The sequence below is a fragment of the Capra hircus genome, chromosome 21, assembly GCF_001704415.2.
Source record: "Capra hircus breed San Clemente chromosome 21, ASM170441v1, whole genome shotgun sequence".
In the NCBI taxonomy this organism is placed as follows: domain Eukaryota; kingdom Metazoa; phylum Chordata; class Mammalia; order Artiodactyla; family Bovidae; genus Capra; species Capra hircus.
Window position 1 is genome coordinate 11,920,778 of NC_030828.1, and position 20,503 is coordinate 11,941,280.

General features: G+C 41.0%; 1 protein-coding gene across 3 annotated transcripts in view; it reads right to left on the bottom strand.

The window, feature by feature from the left end:
- The window catches only part of MCTP2 (multiple C2 and transmembrane domain containing 2), a 269,217-nt gene that overhangs the window by 74,924 nt on the left and 173,790 nt on the right, over positions 1-20,503 (bottom strand). For all 3 annotated transcript variants that reach the window (XM_013972927.2, XM_013972926.2, XM_018066513.1), the window contains 3 exons: positions 13,247-13,348; positions 10,663-10,737; positions 8,419-8,538 (listed from right to left, as the gene is read on the bottom strand). In XM_013972927.2, the coding sequence (XP_013828381.1) occupies positions 8,419-8,538; positions 10,663-10,737; positions 13,247-13,348 (297 nt within the window). The remainder of the gene's footprint in view (positions 1-8,418; positions 8,539-10,662; positions 10,738-13,246; positions 13,349-20,503) is intronic.

Here is a 20,503-nt window from a genome sequence, read left to right on the forward strand (position 1 = left end):
TGAGAAGATGTCAATAGAAGGTGCAATTATGTTGTAAAAAATTACAATCACAATGTACAATAATGGATTGTTCTTACGAAAAAAATTGCTGAAAAAGAACTTTATGGTATTTCTGAAAGTATGTTAGCTAGTCCTCTGTGAAAAGGAAGGTTTTGGAGATCATGTTAAATAGAAAAATAATAAACTGGCAAATATCTTAAGCATCCTATGTAATATACCTAGAGATTTCTGCATATAAGTATACATTTTTGTAGCATTTAAGATGCCTAAAATTTTTTTCAAGACAAAATGGTGATGGTAACTGTGAATTTTTTTTTATAGTCGATTAACAAGGTTGTGATAGCTTCAGGTTCACAGCAGAGCAACTGGGCCGTACATACACATGCGTCTATTCTCCCCAAACTCCCTTCCCATCCAGGCTGCCACCTAACATTGAGCAGAGTTCCCGGTGCTAAACAGTATGACCAGGACTATTTTAATAGGCCGATCTGAAAACAAAAAGTCCATTGTAGGCATTTGTACTAAAGTAAATTCAATCTGAATCCTGTGGGCGACAGAAGGGGCACTTCTCCAGGTCTCATGAAATTTTTTCAAACTGTTCTCAGAAAACTTCCAGCAGTATAACTTTTTGTTTCCCAAATGCCCTTTGCTTCTCAGTGCTGTGTGTGTGTGTGTGTGTGTGTGTGTGTGTGTGTCCTCTGCTTCTCAGTGCTGTGTGTGTGTGTGTGTGTGTGTGTGCCCTTTGCTTCTCAGTGTGTGTGTGTGTGTGTGTGTGCTCTGCTTCTCAGTGCTGTGTGTGTGTGTGTGTGTGTGTGCCTCTCCTTCTCAGTGCTGTGTGTGTGTGTGTGTGTGTGTGTGGTGTGTGTGTGTCCTCTGCTTCTCAGTGCTGTGGTGTGTGTGTGTGTGTGTGTGCCCCTTTGTGGCTTCTCCAGTGCTGTGTGTGTGTGTGTGTGTGTGTGCCCTTTGCTTCTCAGTGCTGTGTGTGTGTGTGTGTGTGTGTGCCCTTTGCTTCTCAGTGCTGTGTGTGTGTGTGTGCCCTCTGCTTCTCAGTGCTGTGTGTGTGTGTGTGTGTGTCCTCTGCTTCTCAGTGCTGTCTGTGTGTGTACGCACACATTCATGCCTGATGGAAAGGTTCGTTCTGTTACAGTTGCTGTTGTTTTTCAGTTTCAATGCGAAATCATTTCACACTTCTCAAAATTATAGGATCCCTAAAAGCTAAGAATTCTGTATGTGTTAAGTAGAAGCTAGCAGCATGAAAGTGGAGAACTGTATTTTAACCTCATGGGGGGGTTGATTGATGCTTTAAGTTATATATCATATTGCAGGACCTGTCAACTCTGAAGAATTAATTCTTCGGTTTCTTACAATCAAGAAATAAGAGGAAAAAAAGTCACAGATGTTAAAAGCATAGCTTTATGAAGATACCCATTGATATATGGTAGACATAGATTGCTTTTTAACTTCAAAGATCCAAGTAAAAATTTAATAAATAAGGAATCCATCAAAAATGCCCCACAGACTTCTCTCCCTGATACAAGAAGTAAGTGCCTGAAAGATTGGTAGAAAAAACCAACTATATAAGTGCAACTTTTTTTTAACAGCATTGGGAGATCTTTGCTATTTAAAATAATCTTCTGATGATGCCAACTGTCAAGCAAATATTTTCTATCATATGAAAAAATCAATGCATTTATGCCATGATACAACCTTAGGTCTTTGTATAGACAATACTGGGGCTTGTAATATACAGTTACCTAAGAGAAAAACAAAAACTCAGATGATTGAACAATACAAGTATCAAGATACAAAATTATCTTTTTTAAAAAAATTCAATTCCTTTTAACTATCATCAAATAATGCGTTTGCACTAGACATGGGAATATACACTAGAAATATAGGCCCTCCCACACTAGAAAATTAGGCTAATGCCTCTGAAAGCTATCGCTTTAAGATAGTCTGTAATAATTTACCAGTGTAGACAGTCACTCTTCTTGACTCCTAGCCCTTCTTCTGAACATCTTGAAATACCTGAAGAAAATCTGAAAAGAACAGATTTCTTCCATGGTTCCTTCCTTTAGTTCTTTTCACTCTTCACTGCCCCCCCTCGAAAATCTTTCTACATCATCTAAGAGCTTCCTCCAAAAGCAGGAAAAGATAACTCAGTCCTCAATTTGGGGCTTAGTCTAGAACCAAGCACTGAGGTTTTCCAGACCATGAAGCTGAATTCCAAGGATGTCATAAGCATGTGATTCCCACAGTCAGGGATGTTCCCACAAAGAGGCTACAGACATTTCCACCTTTCGCTTCTTTAATTCCAGCTCTTGCGAATATAATGACTATATCTGAGAATTATTCTTACCCATATATTGACGGTTTCCTTCTCGCAAAGCATCTTGGGATAGGCTTAACTCCCATTCATAATATCTAGATACATATAGGAAGTGACTCATATGGTTGTTCCTGGAGTTATTATGTGACTGTGTGGTGCTAAGTCACTTCAATCAGTCTTTTTGCAATACTATGGACTGTAACACGCCAGCCCTGTCTGTCCATGGGGTTCTCCAGGCAAGAATACTGGAGTGGTTGCCATTCCCTTCTTCAGGGAATCCTCCTGACCCATCGATCAAACCCAACCCTCTTACCTCTCTTGCATTGGCAGGCGAGTTCTTTACTACTAGCGCCACCTGGGAAGAGTCTCTATCTATCTATCTATCTATCTATCTATCTATCTATCTATCTATCTATCTAAATACAAGGACCACAGTTCGTGTCTTTGGCTCTAAGGACAAGGATCCTGGATACAAGGGTCCTTGAAATACAAAGACTACAATCACTGCATCTTTGGCATATATAAGAGGCAGTGTAGCCCAGTGGTTAAGTGCAAGGACTCTAAATTCCGATGGTCTGAGTTGAAATCTCAGCTCTGCCTCTTAAAAGCTTATGAGCTCTGTCCCCTTATTATTAACCTTTATTTAACCTCCATGGGCTCATCTTTCTTATCTGTAAAAAGAAGGAAATACTGTCATTGGCACCTACACCTGCAGGTTGTTGTAAGAACGAAATGAATGAACATTTATGACATGCTTAGGACGGTACCTGACATGCAGTGAACAGGATACGACATGCGCCATTCGTTATCCCCAGAGTTCAAAGACTGTGACTGGGAATGATCACGAGCATGCATATAAGACGCCATGTATATTTTAAAAATCCACTCATATGGAAAGATACAGATGTGCTTCTTCCAGACATGATGCTTCAGCTACATGTGGCCTGTCAATAAGCTAACACCTCATATGAACTTGTCTTTTAATTGCAGAAACTAGACTGAAATTTTGAGTGAAAAACAATTTAACTGAAAACATGTCAAACTCAGAAAATATAACATAGTAAGAAAAAAAATCTAGAAAACTTAAGGGGAAAGAGAAAGACTCAAAAGCAGTAATGAGCAAGATCTCCCCTAATTATCCTAACAACAACAACAACAAAAAACCCCTCAAGCCTATAGAAGGGTGATTTAGAACTTGACTGCTATAAAAAAGTTCACATTCAATGACCTACTGTATAGCACAGGGACTATACTCAGTATCTTGTAATAACCTATATGGGAAAAGAATCTGAAACAGAATAGACATATATGCATATAACTGAATCACTCTGATATACACCTGAAGCTAACACAACATTGTAACTCATTACAAAACTACACTTCAAGAAAAATTAAAGGAAAAGTCCACAGTTAACTCCTCACAATAACAATGAATTAAACAGCATATAGCAGCACTCACATAGCAGGTGTCAGGGAACTGAAGATAACTTTCTTCTTTTAGTATGGGGAATAGAACCACCCATCTTACGTGGAGAGGGGATTCATCCCCATGGGGTAGGCTGATGCTTAGACAGCCTAAAAAGATAAATTTTCTCATGTTTGTTCATCTACTTCTGACTGGGCACCACATGGACCTAGATTTCCTTTTTCTCCTGTGATTCTGGACCTAGATCTCAACAGGCTGCTTTCCTTTAACTCCCGCTTTCAACAAGATATGATATATTCATATACACATCCACAGGATTCCTTAGAAAATGTATGGCTTGCTTTCATAAAGTCTTAAAATTAACAGCCAGAATATCCTCAACATGATCCTATAGCATTCCTGCTTTTTATCAGCTGAAAATAGACACACAGACATGATGTTAGTAACGCAACTTTATGTTATCTGACAAAACAGAAGTGAACAAAAATTCCAAGAGTTCTGCCTTTGGCTTGCAGCGCTGCACCTCTAGGGGAAGGACAAGCCCCAGTGGAGACTGGTTCAACCAACCCGGTTCTTCTCACATCTGGGCAATGAACCCTCAAATAGCACTTATCCTAATTTCTAACAGAGAAAGGCTTTCACATGCAGTCCTACTGATAAATAAATCCTTGCTTTAAGACCTTGCTTCAGGGATTTCCCTGGTGGCAAAGTGGTAGAGGATCCATCTTGCCATGCAGGGGACGTGAGTTTGATCCCTGGTCGGGGAACTAAGATCCCACAAGCCACAGAGCAACTAAGCCTGAGCACACGAGAGAGAGTTCAGGGGCTGCACTGAAAGGTTCTGCATGACACAGCGAAGACCCCAAATGCTTCAACTAAGATCCGGCAGGGCCAAATAAATGAATAAATTTTTTTTTAAGAAATTAAAATTTTTGAAAAAAAGACCTTGCTTCAGACAGCACAAAAATTGTTCTGTAATATCAGGGCAAGTGGAAGAGGCATGAACTAAGGCATCACATGGATGAATTAAGACCAGGAGCAGAAGTCTGTCTTCAGCAGATTGTAGGAGAATATTTGTACCATACCCCACAAGACAAATATGGTATTCCCGAGAGGGGATGGGAGGAGGGAAGCCAGGCTTCAGCATTAGAGTCTCCCCTCCTCCCTGTCTGGCCCAGGTCACTGGAGGACCCAACATTCGGCCAGAAGACCACCCTGAAGGGAGCCCTCCAGAGTCAGGGACACGGCCAGTGGCACCCTCCGGGTGTGGCTTCCCCCATCAGTCCTCCACAAGCAGCTGATGTTAAGTCTGTAAGCAAGAGCCACGAAAACAAAATGTCTTCCAAAAAATAGGAAGGCTCGGCTACCCGTGATCTTATTAAATAAATAAATAAGGGAGGCTATGACACATTTTCAGAGAAGGCAGTGGCACCCCACTCCAGTACTCTTGCCTGGAAAATCCCATGGACGGAGGAGCCTGGCGGGCTGCAGTCCATGGGGTCGCGAAGAGTCGGACACGACTGAGCTACTTCATTTTCACTTTCATGCACTGGAGAAGGAAATGGCAACCCACTCCAGTGTTCTTGCCAGGAGAATCCCAGGGACAGGGGAGCCTGGTGGGCTGCTGTCTATGGGGTCGCACAGAGTCGGACGTGACTGAAGCGACTTAGCAGCAGCAGCATGACACATTTTGTATTTTATCCTAATAATGCATTTTCTTTAGGTGTTCTTATGTTGAGGAGCATAAATGGTTTTGCAGTGACTATGATGGTAGCGACAAAAACATTCTTGAATGAAATCACACATCCGCAGCTTAGGGAAGGGAGATACGCACGTCTACCTGTGCCCTATCTCTTGAGATCCACCATGGCTGGTCAGGGTCAACATGACACAGTCATTCAAAAGTCAAACTCCAAATGACAACAGAAAATTAAGTGTATCTGAGTGAAGCTCTCGAGACAACCCAGAGAGAGAGAGAGAGTGGATGCACGGATCACTGGTAACTGACTCTGCATTTTTCCAGGGAGGTCCAGTGGAAAACGTCCCCTATCCACACTGCCAGTGGGGCCTCTCACAGTCCTGGATGCCCCCAAGGGATTCCTGCAAAATCTCATTTTGGCAAACCAGCAAGAAAAGCACCCCTGTATCTTTCATTCTGTGGGACTGAGGGATGTTCAAAGACCATGTGCCAGCCTGAGCCTGGCAGCCAGTCTGGCAGAGGACTCTGCAACGTCGTGTCAGCAAGGAGGGTTCACTCAGGTCGCAGGCGGTGCAGAAGCGGCCCCGCTGCCGAGGCTCGCTTCCCGGGTAGAAGCCCCCTCCATGAAACAACTTACTTCTATTCACTTGCGGTAATCTTTCTTCAGATCACGCCGACAGCCCATTAATCATTTCTGTCATCCCCCTACATAATCCAATGCAACAGATCTCTTGTTTTTCTAAAAACCCCAGTGCCAGAAACTAAGCTCCAGAAAGAGGAAACCCTTTCCTCTTCCAAGTGGCTGGCCCGGGTGCTGAGTGGAAGAAGCCACCAGTGCTGGTAACTGGCCTCTTTTGCCCAGAATCACAGAGAACGTTCCCTGGAAAGTTTGTAAAGAGAATTCAGGTGGGAAAAAGAGGCAGGGAGACCGGAGAGAAGCAGCCACCAGCTGAGGGGGAACGTGAGAAAGGAAAGTGGGTGAATCGACCCCCAGTCAAAGTCAGATAGGGATTAAAGAAACCCTTCTTCATGGTGTAACCAAGGCCAATTGGTCGAGCAACTTTAAACCAAAGAAAAAGGATGTTAAAGGCCAAGGCTGCAGCCGTCACAGAACTTCTGCCTCCCAAACCAATGAGAAACTAGCATTAACTAAGGACAAAATAGAATGAGCCCCAACGGCTAAGAAAAGGCCTCTTGTGGAGCCAGTACACTGCTTACCTAATAAAAGTGGAAGTGACTTTGAACCCACTGACCTCTGGGACTGACTTTTTTTTTCATGCAGATATGCCTGGTGGGTAGGAATGAGCCTGATGATCGGATGCAGGGGACAGAAGAGCCACGATCATGACTAGACTGCTCACATATGCATTAGGTCACACTGTGACCTGTACAGGGGACAGAAGTTAATGACATCACACAGGGGTCCCCAACATCTGGGATCTAATGCCTGATGCCCTGAGGTGGAGCTGCTGTAATAAGAAGAGAAATAAACTGCACAATAAATGTGAAAACCCTGAATAATCCTGGAACATCCCCCCACCATCCACTCCTGGTCCATAGAAAAACTGTCTTCCATGAAACCAGTCCTCGGTATCAAAAAGGCTGGGTACTACTGGCATAATACAGAAGGCGCAAGAAGAGCAGCTGAGCGACTGTTTTCTCTTTTTCCTCCTCCTACGCCGGATGCTACCACTCTGATCAATGACAAGCTCCTTTACAGACAAGGGAGATGCCCCAAGATGCAAAGTGAGGACACTGTGTATTAATAACTTTCAAGTCCCTACTAGACTCTGGGACTCTCGGAGGTTGACCCAGGTGGTTTGAAGATCACGTGCAGGTCTGAGATTCTGTGATTTTAGCATGCTCATAAGGAAGGGCCGATGGTATATAAGTGTATTTCACAGACATCATGGTTCTCCTCAGTGCTGTTGAGTCAACTTGTAGTAATCAGTTATGACTCAAGAGGTTCGATATGAACATATGTTTTGTATACCAAAGTCTGTCAATGATTTACTTAAAACATAAATTAGAGCAAGTCAGTCTTCATTTAATCATATGATTGTTCATCTGCCATTTTCCAAAAAACGCCGGCACTTATGGGCACAGAAGGAGAGAAACAGACCCATGTAGTGATAAAACAAATGGCCATAACCAGCACCACAAGAACATTCAGAGTCATGCTCGACTCGTTGCGACCCCGTGGACTATAGAGTCCACAGGATTCTCCAGGCTGGAATACTGGAGTGGGTAGCCTTTCCCTTCTCTAGGGGATCTTCCCAACCCAGGGACCAAACCCAGGTCTCCTGCATCACGGACGGATTCTTTACCAGCTGAGCCACAAGGGAAGCCCGAGAACACTAGAGTGGGTAGCCTGTCCCTTCTCCAGCAGATCTTCCCAACTCAGGAATTGGACAAGGGTCTGCTTCATTGCAGTGGGTCCTTTACCAACTGAGCTATCAGGGAAGCCCATCAAGAGACAGTATCTGAGTAGGAGTGGCGTGGCTCAGTGGGTAAAGAATCTGCCTGCAATGCAGGAGACCCAGGCTTGATCCCTCAGTTGGGAAGATCCCCTGGAGAAGGGAATGGCAACCCACTCCAGTATTCTTGCCTGGGAGAATCCCATGGATAGAGGAGCCTGGAGGGCTACAGTCCATGAGGTTGCAAGAGTTGGACACGACTGAGTGACTAAATCATGAGTCGGGTAAGTTAAGGGATTTCCAAGGATAAATCTGATAAGGATGGTCTTAGAAAGAAACTTCCTACATAGTCTCCTATGTCTCCTACATAATATATTTTAAGAAGGTGACTGTACATCCTTTATTTTTTAAGTTTCCTTACTGGTATAAACTTCCGCTTTGCTGAATGTGCACCATTCTGTTTCATCTAAGTATAATAAAACTCAACTGCCTTTGGATTTGGGACTCAGAACAAATAATCTGAATTTTTTTTTTAAAGGAACCTTACCATGAATGCTACTGTACTTCTCAGCGTGGATTCCCACTGGAAGCAGCTTTTAAGGAACTGTATTGTATTCCATATACCCATGGTGAGTCTCTTCACTCGGTCTACATCTCTGGATAAGATCTGATTTAAAAAAAAATGGAAAACAGGGAACGAGACTTACACACTTCAATTATTCTCTTTAGATCAGACGGCTTGGTCATTTGAATTACATTCTGTATAGCCACTAATTAACAATAAAGAATTAACAATAAAGAATAAAATAAAAAATAAAAACAATAAAGAAGAGTCCTAAAATTTTTCTAGAATTCATTTTTTAAGTATGACCATTCAGGGAGGAAAAGAAAATCCAATGCATTTTATAGCTCCTTTGAAGGAAAACAGGCTGTTTCAATAATGTTCAACACAAAACTGAGCTGGTAAAAAATACGTCATCAGGCATGTGATGTGTGTGAATGTGTGTGTGTGTGTGTGTTTGAGAAAGAGAGAACAGAGTGAGGATTTGTGCTGTTTAGTTTTTAGTTTGGAAGGAACTGGGTAGTTTTAGTAGAAATCTACGTGCATTCTAGCTCATCACACCTAGAAGAAAAAGTCTATAAAGCTCCAATCCTTTGGCTACCTGATGTGAAGTGCCAACTCACTGGAGAAGACCCTGATGCTGGGAAAGACTGGGAGCAGGAGGACAGGGTGACAGAGGATGAGATGGTTGGATGGCATCACCGACTCCATGGACACGAGTCAGGACAAAATGAAGGACAGGAAAGCCTAGCATGCTGCAGTCCATGGGGATGCAAAGAGCTGGACATGACTCAGCGAATGAACAACAACGGCAACACACCAAAGTAAATTTCTGCGGAGGGAATCCAGCTCTCCCACCTCTTTGCTGTGTGATTTTGGGCCAGTTTCTTAACCTCTCTTATTCAATGAGGTTGACATAGGAGTGCTAACCTTGGAGGCTGTGGTGACACTTGAAGGGCTTAGAACAGTGCCTGGCACATACCAAGAGATTTTAAGTAGCTGAGTCACAAGTACAGGTTTCAACTTTGCAACCATCTGGGGGACACTTAGCGGTGGGAGGCCCTGAGGGAGAAACCTAACATACCACAGGGTCTCAGCCCCAAATCCCCTGGTGCTCCCACCTCCCAAAGCCACCCCACACGGAGGTGAAGGTCCTGTTTGGCACAGGCAGTCTTTTCTCCCAGATGTAGGTAGATTCATTTCAATCTGTTTGCAAAAACAGCAATGCTCCCTACCTCAATTCAGATTTTAATTTTTCAAGTAAACAGAGCAAAAGGCAATAATAATAACAATAATAAAGCCACTGACTACGATTACACAAAATAAATATTACACTGCATGTTGTGGCAGACCAAAACAAAACATTCGGATGCTCCCTTCAGAAGAGGTTTAAGGCCTTTCCCCAGTGTGTCCAGAAGTTCATGGGAAACCAAAGGATGGTAAGCTGCCTTTATATTTAACTTGCTTTATGTAATCCCCAGCTGCTCACCCCACAGGAAGTGGTGGAAGTCATAAACACCTTAAAAAGGGGACACGCTGTTACACAACTGAAGAGGGACAATAAGTACAGAGTGGAATCCTGAACTGCTTGGACTAGAACAGGGAGGGGCTCTGAAAAAAATTGCAAAGGTCGTGGTAAGAAAAATGTGAAACTTCCTCTACTCAGGCCTGATCTTCACTTGATGAGAGAGGAATTAAGGGCCTCTGGCAGGGGGAGTGAGGATTAATTCCACCGGGGGTAAAATGCTGATACATCTCAAATGTAGGCAAAACAGAAGTGGGAGGATCTGTGGGTGAATCTGAGGCTGGACATCTTGAAAGAGCCACCAGCTTAACTGTATGATGGACGTCATAAGCAAAATGCCTCTCTGAAATGTGCAAGGATGGAGAAAAGCATGGCTGTGATGGAAGGAGGGCGGAGGGGCCCGGGATACTCAGGAGGTTTATGGAGGCTTGGTGCTCAGAATTCTTGTTTACAACACGGTTCAGGGATGAATGGGGGGCTGACACTCTCTGCATCATCCAACAGATATGTTCTCAGTCATTCCCTTCTTTACTGAATCCAACCCAAGTCCTCATCTAGGGAGGAAAGGGGAGATGATGGGGGGGGAAAGTGGAGAGAGGGAGGAGGAATGAGAGGGAGGGAAGATGAGACCAAGTCATGAGCAGTAAGAACTCCAGGTGCTGGTGCTGAGTGCACCAACAAGCCAGGTTACTGCCCTGACCTACCTTTTTGGACAGCTTGCGGCCATCTTCAACAAACCGCTTTTCTCTAGGAGTAAAGGTCCGAATACTTGCTTTGATCTAGAAAGAAACATCAGGGTTAAAAACAGAAGCATTGAGATGGATTTCACTCTCTCTCGAATGACTGAGAAGCCCTAGAAACCAACACCTTCTGACCCTAAGGGCTTGGGAAGGGGTGGGGAGCAGACACCTAGGGTGCCCTGGTGCTCTGCAGGGCTTCTGGGGTCTCACTTCATGAACATCACTGTCATGAGTGATGAGACTGGAGGTCAGACTGGAGACTCGTGGGGGCTCTTCCCACGCTGCAAATTGAAGAGATTTTTTTAAGCCACTGCAGAGATTGACTCACGACGTCCTCCAACTAAAGTCTCTAAAAGCCAAACTTCCCTTCACATCATGGTTTTGAACTATCCCTTTTGTCAGTAATACCTTGCAATGTGAAAATCAGTTTCCGGCTCATAAAAACATTTTTTTTTTTCCCATAGAGAATCTCATTTCCTCTCAATGATCCAGAAAAATAAGTACATGAGTCATCTTAGTCCTGTTTTTAGGGAATAAACGAGGGTCAGAGAGATTCTGCGGTTTGTCCAAATGACTCAAAAGTAAAATTCAAGTCCTTCTCTTCTATATCAGATGGATAACTAGAACAATACTGAACTAACAGGTTTGGACTTAAGGCTGTTTCCCTCCTAAAACTCCAGTTTTACATGAATGCATATTCTATATACAAGCCCTTGCCAGAAGGAAACAGGAGATGCAAGGTGCTCTGTGTGGAACGCACACCAGAGGTTCTCCTTGAAGGGAAATGTTCAATGGGGAAGAAGAGGAAGTAACAGCAGACCCGCGTACTGGAGCCTGTGCCCAGAGTCCTAACATGTCTAGGAATAAAGTATCAAACTTCCCCGCTACTGACTTTATGAATAATCTCCTAAACAAGGCAAAGAACCAGCAGTGTATCATCAGGGAGAAGAGTCGGGAAGACCTGCGTCTGGATCCTAAACTCACTCATCTATTAGCAAATCAGTTCTCCTCTTTAATTCCATTTGCTCATCATAAGATGACATCCATGATTGCTATGGACCAGGCTTCTTCTGGGAATGAAATGGAACAGTATCAGAGCCTGGGACATTGTAGGTGGGTAATAAATGGCAGCCATTCTTCTAATTACTGTAAAGGCACCACTATCCTATAATCATGGACCCCACTAACTAACCTGTGCTGTCCCTTCCCATTCTAGAACCTGCTGCTGATATCATGACAAAGGAATGCTCACAGCTAAGCCACATTCCCACACGCCTAGGAATTTCTGCTCCCAACAGTTGAACTGTATGTCCATCAGAACCAAATGCACTAATTCGTAAACCTGTTTCTGCCAATTTTGTCCAATACTGTAATTCTATATTTTAATTATTATAGAGATTATTGATATATTATACAAGTATTAGTTGCTCAGCCGTGTCTGACTCTTTCGAGACAACATGGACTGTAGCCCACCAGGTTCCTCTGTCCATGGGGTTCTCCAGGCAAGAATACTGGAGTGGGTTGCCATTTCCTTCTCCAGGGGACCCTTCCGACACAGGGATTGAACCCGGATCTCCTGCGTTGCAGGCAGACACTTTACTGCTGAGCCACCAGGGAGGCCCTAATACACACCAAAAGACTTGAAATCAGTGTTGTTCTGGAAAGTGTTGAGAAAGGCCAGTTACTACAAAGACACTGCTACTGAGGTGATGATTTTATGCAAAAATAACCTAGAGGGATTCCACATTCAGACTATTCTGTGTCTTTAAAGAATATCTCCACTTTCAAGAAACTGAAATTAGAATTTAAAGATGTTATAGGTGTATGTATGCAAGGAATACACTGTAGAACTAAAAATATTAAGTCTATGCTATTAGAAAAAAGGTTTCAGGTCTGCACCTAAAGACTGGCAGGGAATATATATTCACGTATTTTATCTTATGCTAAAAGTGCAAGCTGCATTTTAAAAAATCCTTTTACTGCTGTTTTCCATTAACTATTTGTCCTGATGATGTCTGATTACAGAGCATCTACTATAATAGTTAAATAACATAGAGGCTTGAAAACATCTCTGTTCAATCGTCAATGGAAGAAGATTAAAGGTAATAAAGCCAAGAACCTAATTTCCCTCTTATTTCTTGTTTTTTTTTACATTTATTTATTGTTTAATATAAATTTATTTATTTTAATTGGAGGTTAATTACTTTACAATATTGTATTGGTTTTGCCATACATCAACATGAATCCGCCACAGGTATACACTGCCCTGGGATGATCCAGAGGGATGGTATGGGGAGGGAGGGGGGTTCAGGATGGGGAACACGTGTATACATTGATTTATTGAGAATTACACACCATCAATTCTACTGGGCCCACAGGATTTATATGAGACTGTCCAGCACTGATTTTTTTTGGCTAAATTTCAAAACACTATTTTCTCTGTAGCTGTAAAAATTCTGAAACATTTTATAATGATTTGAATCTCTTTAGGTTGGCCACCTTTTACTTTTGGTACAAAGAAGTTGGGAGGTAGTCTAGTTAGACTTACCGGATTATATATGAGGTCCATCTCCAAGTAAATAACTCCTTTAAAAGCTTGTTCTAAATCTTTATTCTTCAGCACGTAACAGTTTGTTTGTCCATCTCGAATCTGATAAACAACAGATAAAACACAAACTTCCTGTGGGGTTTAAACTGAACAAGCTGCCAACACTGAGAATGTAAAATGTATTCACAGTTGCAGCCAATATTAAACAAAATTAGACCATATAAATATTAATCATAAATCAACTTTTAATCCTAAAAGTGCTTCTATAGCTGATAAGAAGCTAAAGTAACAATCACTAGGCTTCTCCAATAAAAACTTAATGAATAAAAAAATAAAAGAAAAATTAAAAAAGAAATAATCACCAGGCTGAAACTGATATATGAGTGGAAAATTGGTGGTACAAACTATTACTAAGTCTACCAGGGCTTTCGTTCAAAAATCCCAGAGGTTAAACATTTTTGTTAAGAAATGATGAATATTCTATAAAATTTCTGGCAAGTACTACTTGAGACTGCCAAGGTCATGGGAAAAGGGAAAACTTGGAAACTGTCGCAAGTCAGAAGACTAAGGAGATTAGATGACAAAATGCCATGTGGTACCCTGGGTTGGATCCTGGAACAGAAAAAGGACATTAGTGGAAAAACTGGTGAAATCCAAATAAAGACCAGAGTTTAGTTAATAATAGTAATGGATAATGTCAGGGTTCTTTTCTTTTTTTTTTTTAGTTTTGATAAATGCATCATGGCAATGTAAGATGTTAACATGAGAAGAAACTCAGTGAGGGTATATGGGAACTCTGTATCATCTTTGCAACATTTCTGAAAACTTACAGTTATTTCCAAAACAGGATTGTAGGATAGAATGTCTTAATTATAATACAGTATTATATTTTATAAAAATATTAAATATATCTTATACAATTGTTGCTGTTCAGTCACAAAGCAGTGTCTGACTCTTTGCAAACCCATGGACTGCAGCACGCCAGGCTGCCCTGTCCTTTGCTATCTCATTCATGTCCATTGAGCTGGTGATGCTATCTCATCAACTCATCTGTCGACCCCTTCTCCTTCTGCCTTCAATCTTTTCCAGCTTCAGGGTCACTTTCAGTGAGTCGGCTCTTCAATCAGGTGGCCAAAGTAGTGGAGCTTCAGCATCAGTCCTTCCAGTGAGTATTTAGAACTGATCTCCTTTAGGATCAGTCCAAGGGACTTGCTGTCCAAGGGACTCTCAAGAGTCTTCTCCAACACCACAACTCAAAGGCCTCAATTCTTCAGCACTCAGCCTTCTTTATGGTTCAACTCTTAATCCATACATGACTGCTGGAAAGACCATAGCTTTGACTAGATGGACCTTTGTTGGCAAAGTGATGTCTTTGCTTTTTAATACACTGTCTAGGTTTGTCATAGATTTCCTTCCATTTCACTGGAATGAAAACTGACTTTTTTTCCATTCCTGTGGCCACTGCTGATTTTCCCAAATTTGCTGACATATTGAGTGCAGCACTGTAACAATATCATCTTTTATGATTTTAAATAGCTCAGCGGGAATTCCATCACCTCCACCAGCTTTGTTCACAGTAATGCTTCCTAAGGCCCACTCGACTTTGCACTACAGGATGTCTTGCTCTAGGTGAGTGATCACACTGTCATAGTTATCTGGGTCATTAAGAACTTTTTTGTGTGTAGTTCTTCTGTGTATTCTTGCCACGACTTTTTAATTTCTTCTACTTCTATTAGGTCCTTACAATTTCTATCATTGATCTTCTAAAATAGTTTCATAAAAACATTTATAAAATATAAAATATAAAGACATTATTTTATACAAATCTTACAAAATACCTTAAAGAAATGAATTAAGGAGCCAGTTTTTCAAGAATGACCAGTATTTCACAGCCACATACAAAGCAAATTAAATACATCAGCATAGCTAAAGTTGAGGTCAAAATTCAAATACATTTTAAAAGGACAATATGCTGATAAACCATCAAAGTTTAAACAAGTTCCACTGATGGCCTCCCTCAGCCAGCATGTACATCAGTTCCATATATCAAACTACTTCTGTACCCCAGAATTTAAGGCACCTTAGAAAAACATCGCTGTATCATTTTGGAAATGACCTGGCTCCCATTAAGGCATTTTCTTTTCAGATTTGATAGCAAGCAGCAATGCTTATATTGCACGCCGGAGTAGCATATGTATTATTAAACTTCTGGTTTGTTCAAAATATCTCTGCTAACTCTGACAGGGCACAGGCAAACTTGAGCTGACCAAAAGCTCCATTTGGGATTGTAATGGTCAAAGATTTGAAATAACATAGGAAATTTGAGGGCATGACGTTTGAGCTATATTTTAAATGACTACTGCTGTCACTACAAGCATTCAACACAAGTGTTCTCATAAACAGTGGTGGAAATAAGTTGAATAAGTCACGGCGTGGGGCGGGTGGAGGACAGAGCCTTTCCACTTTACAAGGGAGAGGTCACCTTCCTTCCCGAAGTCACCCCACCTCTCTCAGATTGAATAGGTTTTAAACAGAAAGATGGTTTTCCTGGCCAGTGGCGAAGAGGAAGGGGCTGCCCCATAAAGACCTGGCTTCCTTCCTAAACGGTATCCAAACAGGATTCTAAGCTTCCTCTTGTATCCTCTGTCTCACTTAATAAATTGTGGGTGTTAAAGTTGAAAGAAATAAATACAAAGACAGCATGACAATTTGCCAAACTGACTTTGGTCCAATTTAGCTTTGCCTCAACCCACAGTCATTGTACCGTTATCTTAAAATTTCCATGATTTCTTAATGCTTCGGGAAGGGCAACAGAAGAACAAGAGATATCTGTATAAAAAGAAACATTTCATAGTAAAAGAAGTTTTTTTAAATTATTATTTTGGGTAAATGATCGTTTCCTCTTTCTCAATGTCCTAGAATTGTGTCAGCAAAGCACAGAATCCACCTAGGACATTAATGCTGTTTTTAAAGCTAGAGATATAATTAAGGCTATTCATGTTTGGCACTTTAATATATTACTTTTAAATATAGAAATTCCAAGTTTAAAAATGTGTAAAAGATTGAAACATGACAGAAAAAAAGTCCTTCTGGATGTCCATAAATACTACCATTCCTTCCTGGAGAAGGAAATTATATAGGAATCTCTAAAATCTTTTGAGAATCTATATTCATAATTCTATTCTTTTTTTCATAATTATATTCTTGAGAAAAATGTATTTTAAAATTTTTGTGCTAAACTGAATATATTTTGCAGTTTCATTTTTTGTCTATCAATATGACTTGATAATGACTGTATTAGTATATTTCTCATTTCTTTAAGCTGCTATATAAGTTTCACAATCTGAATAAATGACAATTTGCGAATCCTCCTATTTATGAATATTTGGTTGATTCCGCTTTTTCAGTCTGTCCTCTATAAGAAATATCTTTGAGGAAAAGATAAACAGTGAGAGATGGAGAGGAAATAGACTACTTTGTGTCTGGCCTATGCTTGAGTTAAGCACAGATCAATGCATTGAACATTTAGTGTTATAACTAATACTGAAATAGTAACCAAAGAAACTTTTAAAATATTTCCATTTTCTAAGGTTTATATATAATTGAACTTTCAATATATGAACATAGGATAAAAAGTTCCACAACATCTCAACTTGCCAAACTCCTACATCACAGTATTTATATAATAAAAAAATAAAAGATAAATATATTTTTTTAGTTGAGGACTATATTGTTTATACTTAACTGTGAAAATTATTTTTAACAGTTTCTAATGTTAAAACCTCTAAGAAAACAGACAAAGCAGAGCCAAAAAATAACTTGGGGCAGAGAATCTATATATACTTTTATCTTTAGGTATGAGAAAGGCACTTCAATTAAGACCCAAGATCTCTGTCACCCGAGGCAAAAAGGAAATGATACCATTTTCAATTTATGACAAAAGGAAGTCTCTCAGTTCAACAGGAGAGTCTTCCTGGATTGATTTTGGAGAGGATTTCATTTCACTCAAATAGAAGAATGAATAATAGATAATGTCTTTAACTTTGGTGTAATAAGAGAACTCTTCATAGGGACTTATCACACACCTTTGCAGTCTCACCTTTTCATAGGTAAGAAGCACAGATACCAAGCAATCATTTGGGGAAGGCAGCACAGTAGGATGGTCATACAGATGTAACCTAATTAGGAATAAAACTTTCACCATCAGGGAAATGGGCATTTCCATGTTGCTTTACCTTATTTTCAGAAACAAAATGATACATCAGCAGGCTTTTATCAAGAACATGAGTGTGTGTATGACTGCTAAGTTGCTTCTGTCATGTCTGACTCTTTTGCAACCCTTTGGACTGTAGCCTCACACTCCTCTGTCCATGGAATTTTCCAGACAAAAATACTGGAGTGGGTTCCCATCCCCTCCTCCAGGGGATCTTTCCAGCCTAGGATTGAATCTGCTTCTTCTACGTTTCCTGCACTGGCAGGTGGATTCTTTACCACAAGTGCCACCTGGGAAGCCCGATCTAGAACATGCTAGCCACGAATTCCTGGTTAAATTCGTGAATGAAAGCGCACAGGAAGTCCGTGTCTGAGCAGCAATTCAGGATTTCAGAGCCAAAGGACAAGTGACGGATTTTAATCTGACCTGAAATTACCTTTAAACTATGCAATTTTTCTCTGTATAAAAGAATTTTAAATCTGCTTACACAAGCTTTAAGCACAGTAAATATAAAGGAGGTTTCAAAAGTTGGACGTTAAAACTAAGTTTTGTGTCAAAAAGATACTATCCATTATATTAGGAAATGAAACTGTTTTAAACTGGCATATAAAAAATTATGTGGGACACAGAAAAAAGTATTTTTCTCAGCTGAAACTCTCTTTAAAGAATTCTCATTATTATGCTTTACTCTAAAGTTCTTTGATGTAACTAGATATCAACTGATTCAATGGCAAAGTTAATCAAAATCAATATGAATAAAACCATCCGTTGGCTTAAGGAGGAAAGATACACACTTAAGATCTAAATCCAAACTGAAGAGTCATATTGATCCTCCCCACTCCTCATTTTAACCTTCATGTGAATAAAAGGAGAACATTTGGGGGGGTGTAAACAAGCCTTATTCTATCAGAAGCTTTTCTCTGAAAGCAAAAGGGAAAACATTCTCACATGACATCACAATATAGCAGTTGGTTCCCACTGATGCACATGCAAAGTGACTCCAATAAAATGTGATATGGACAGACACATGGCTGGGAAAGAAGAAAGGAACTATCCTTTCCTTGGCGGTGATTCTATTTACGTCCCTGCTTGGAATCAGGCCTGTTTCCCATGGCAGGAGTAACAACAACATGAGACTGCAAAACCCAAGAGGTCACGATTTGCCCTGACCGAGGCAGCCACCAACAGCAAAGGCAGCGCTGGATTCATCGACCCGGCCCTCCTCATATGCCACATCTGTCTTCGAGCAAGGCAATCCAACCCACCCGTTTGTTGCTGTTCAGTCGCTCAGTCGTGTCCGACTCTTTACGACCCCATGAACCGCAGCACGACAGGCTTCCCTATCCTTCAACATCTCCCCTTCCCTGCTCAAACTCATGTCCGCAGAGTCAGTGATGCCACCCAACCATCTCATCCTCTGTCGTTCCCTTCTCCTCCCACTTTGAATCTTTCCCAGCATCAGGGTCTTTTCCAATGAGCCATCTCTTTGTATCAGGTGGCTAAAGTATTGGAGCTTGGCTTCACCATCAGTCCTTCCAGTGAATATTCAGGACTGATTTCGTTTAGGATTGACTGGTTTGATCTCCTTGCTGGCCAAGGGACTCAAGAGTCTTCTGCAACACCACAGTTTAAAAGCATCAATTCTTCAGCACTCAGCTTTCTTTATGGTCAACACTCACAACCAAACATGACTACTGGAAAAACCACAGCTTTGACTCCAGGAACCTTTGTTGACAATGTAACATCTCTGCTTTATAATACGCTGTCTAGGTTTGTTATAGCTTTTCTTCCAAGGAGCAAGCGTCCACCCATTTCCAAATCCAAAACCCTGCACTGAACTTTAAAAAAATCAGAAAGCCTTGCTCAGCAAGTCTGTCAACTCCTCTCCTTAAAATGTAAGCTGTCTTTACAAACTATTATACACTAATTATATGAATGCTGTACAGTTTATAAAAATAGCTTAAAAGGAAAAAATGTAATGTTTATCTTTTACATATTTTGACAAACACACAGCTCTAATTTGTAATGTATTTTAAATATGTATTTAACTTAAGAAAGTGATAGTCCGACTCTCTGCAACCCCATGGACCACAGCTCACCAGGCTTCTCTATCAGTGGAATTCTCCAGGCAAGAATACTAGAGTTGGTAGCCATTATATTCTCCAGGGAATCTTTCCAACCCAGGGACCAAACCTAGGTCTGCTGAAATGCAGGAAGATTCTTTACTGCCCGAGCCACCAAGAAAGCCCACCAACTCAATGCACATGAGCTTAAGCCAACTCTGGAGATACTGAAGGACAGGGAAGCCTGGTATGCTGCAGTCTATGGATTTGCAAAGAGTTGGACACGACTTAGCAACTAAACAACATCTTAGGAAAATAAGATCACAGTGTACTGGATAAAGATTGGGGCTCTAGAGGCAGATGAAGTGAGTTTAAATTCTGGCTCTGGCTCAGAGTGGCTATTAAATTTTGGATAAGTTACATAACTTCTCTCCAGTTTCCTAATCTGTAAAGAGTGAATAAAAAAAGATACATATCTCAGCAGCTGTTGTGAAATAAATCAGCAAAAAGCAGTAAGAAAAGTGACAAGCATATAGAAGCTGCTTATGAAATAACATGATTTTTTAGCCTTATTTTAATGTATATGCTTTTTAACCACTTGTGTTTTAAACTTGACAAGAAGTATGGGAAACATTCTCCATTGTCAAAATTGATTCTTCTCCATAATTCAGAGTGGTTCTTTATTTTATGAATATTCCATAATTAACTTAATCAATCTGCCATTGGAAAAGAATATTCTGTAATTAACTTCACCAATCTTGCAGCTTCTTTCCATTGGAAAAGTCTTCCCTGATGTTGGGAAAGATTGAGGGCAGAAGAAGGGGGAGGCAGATGAAGTGGTTGGATGGCATCATCGACTCAATGGGCGTGAGTTTGATCAAACCCCGGTAGACAGTGAAGGACAGGGAAGCCTGGCGTGCCGCAGTCCACGGGGTCACAAAGACTTGGATGCGACTGAGCAACTGAACAAAAACAAATCTT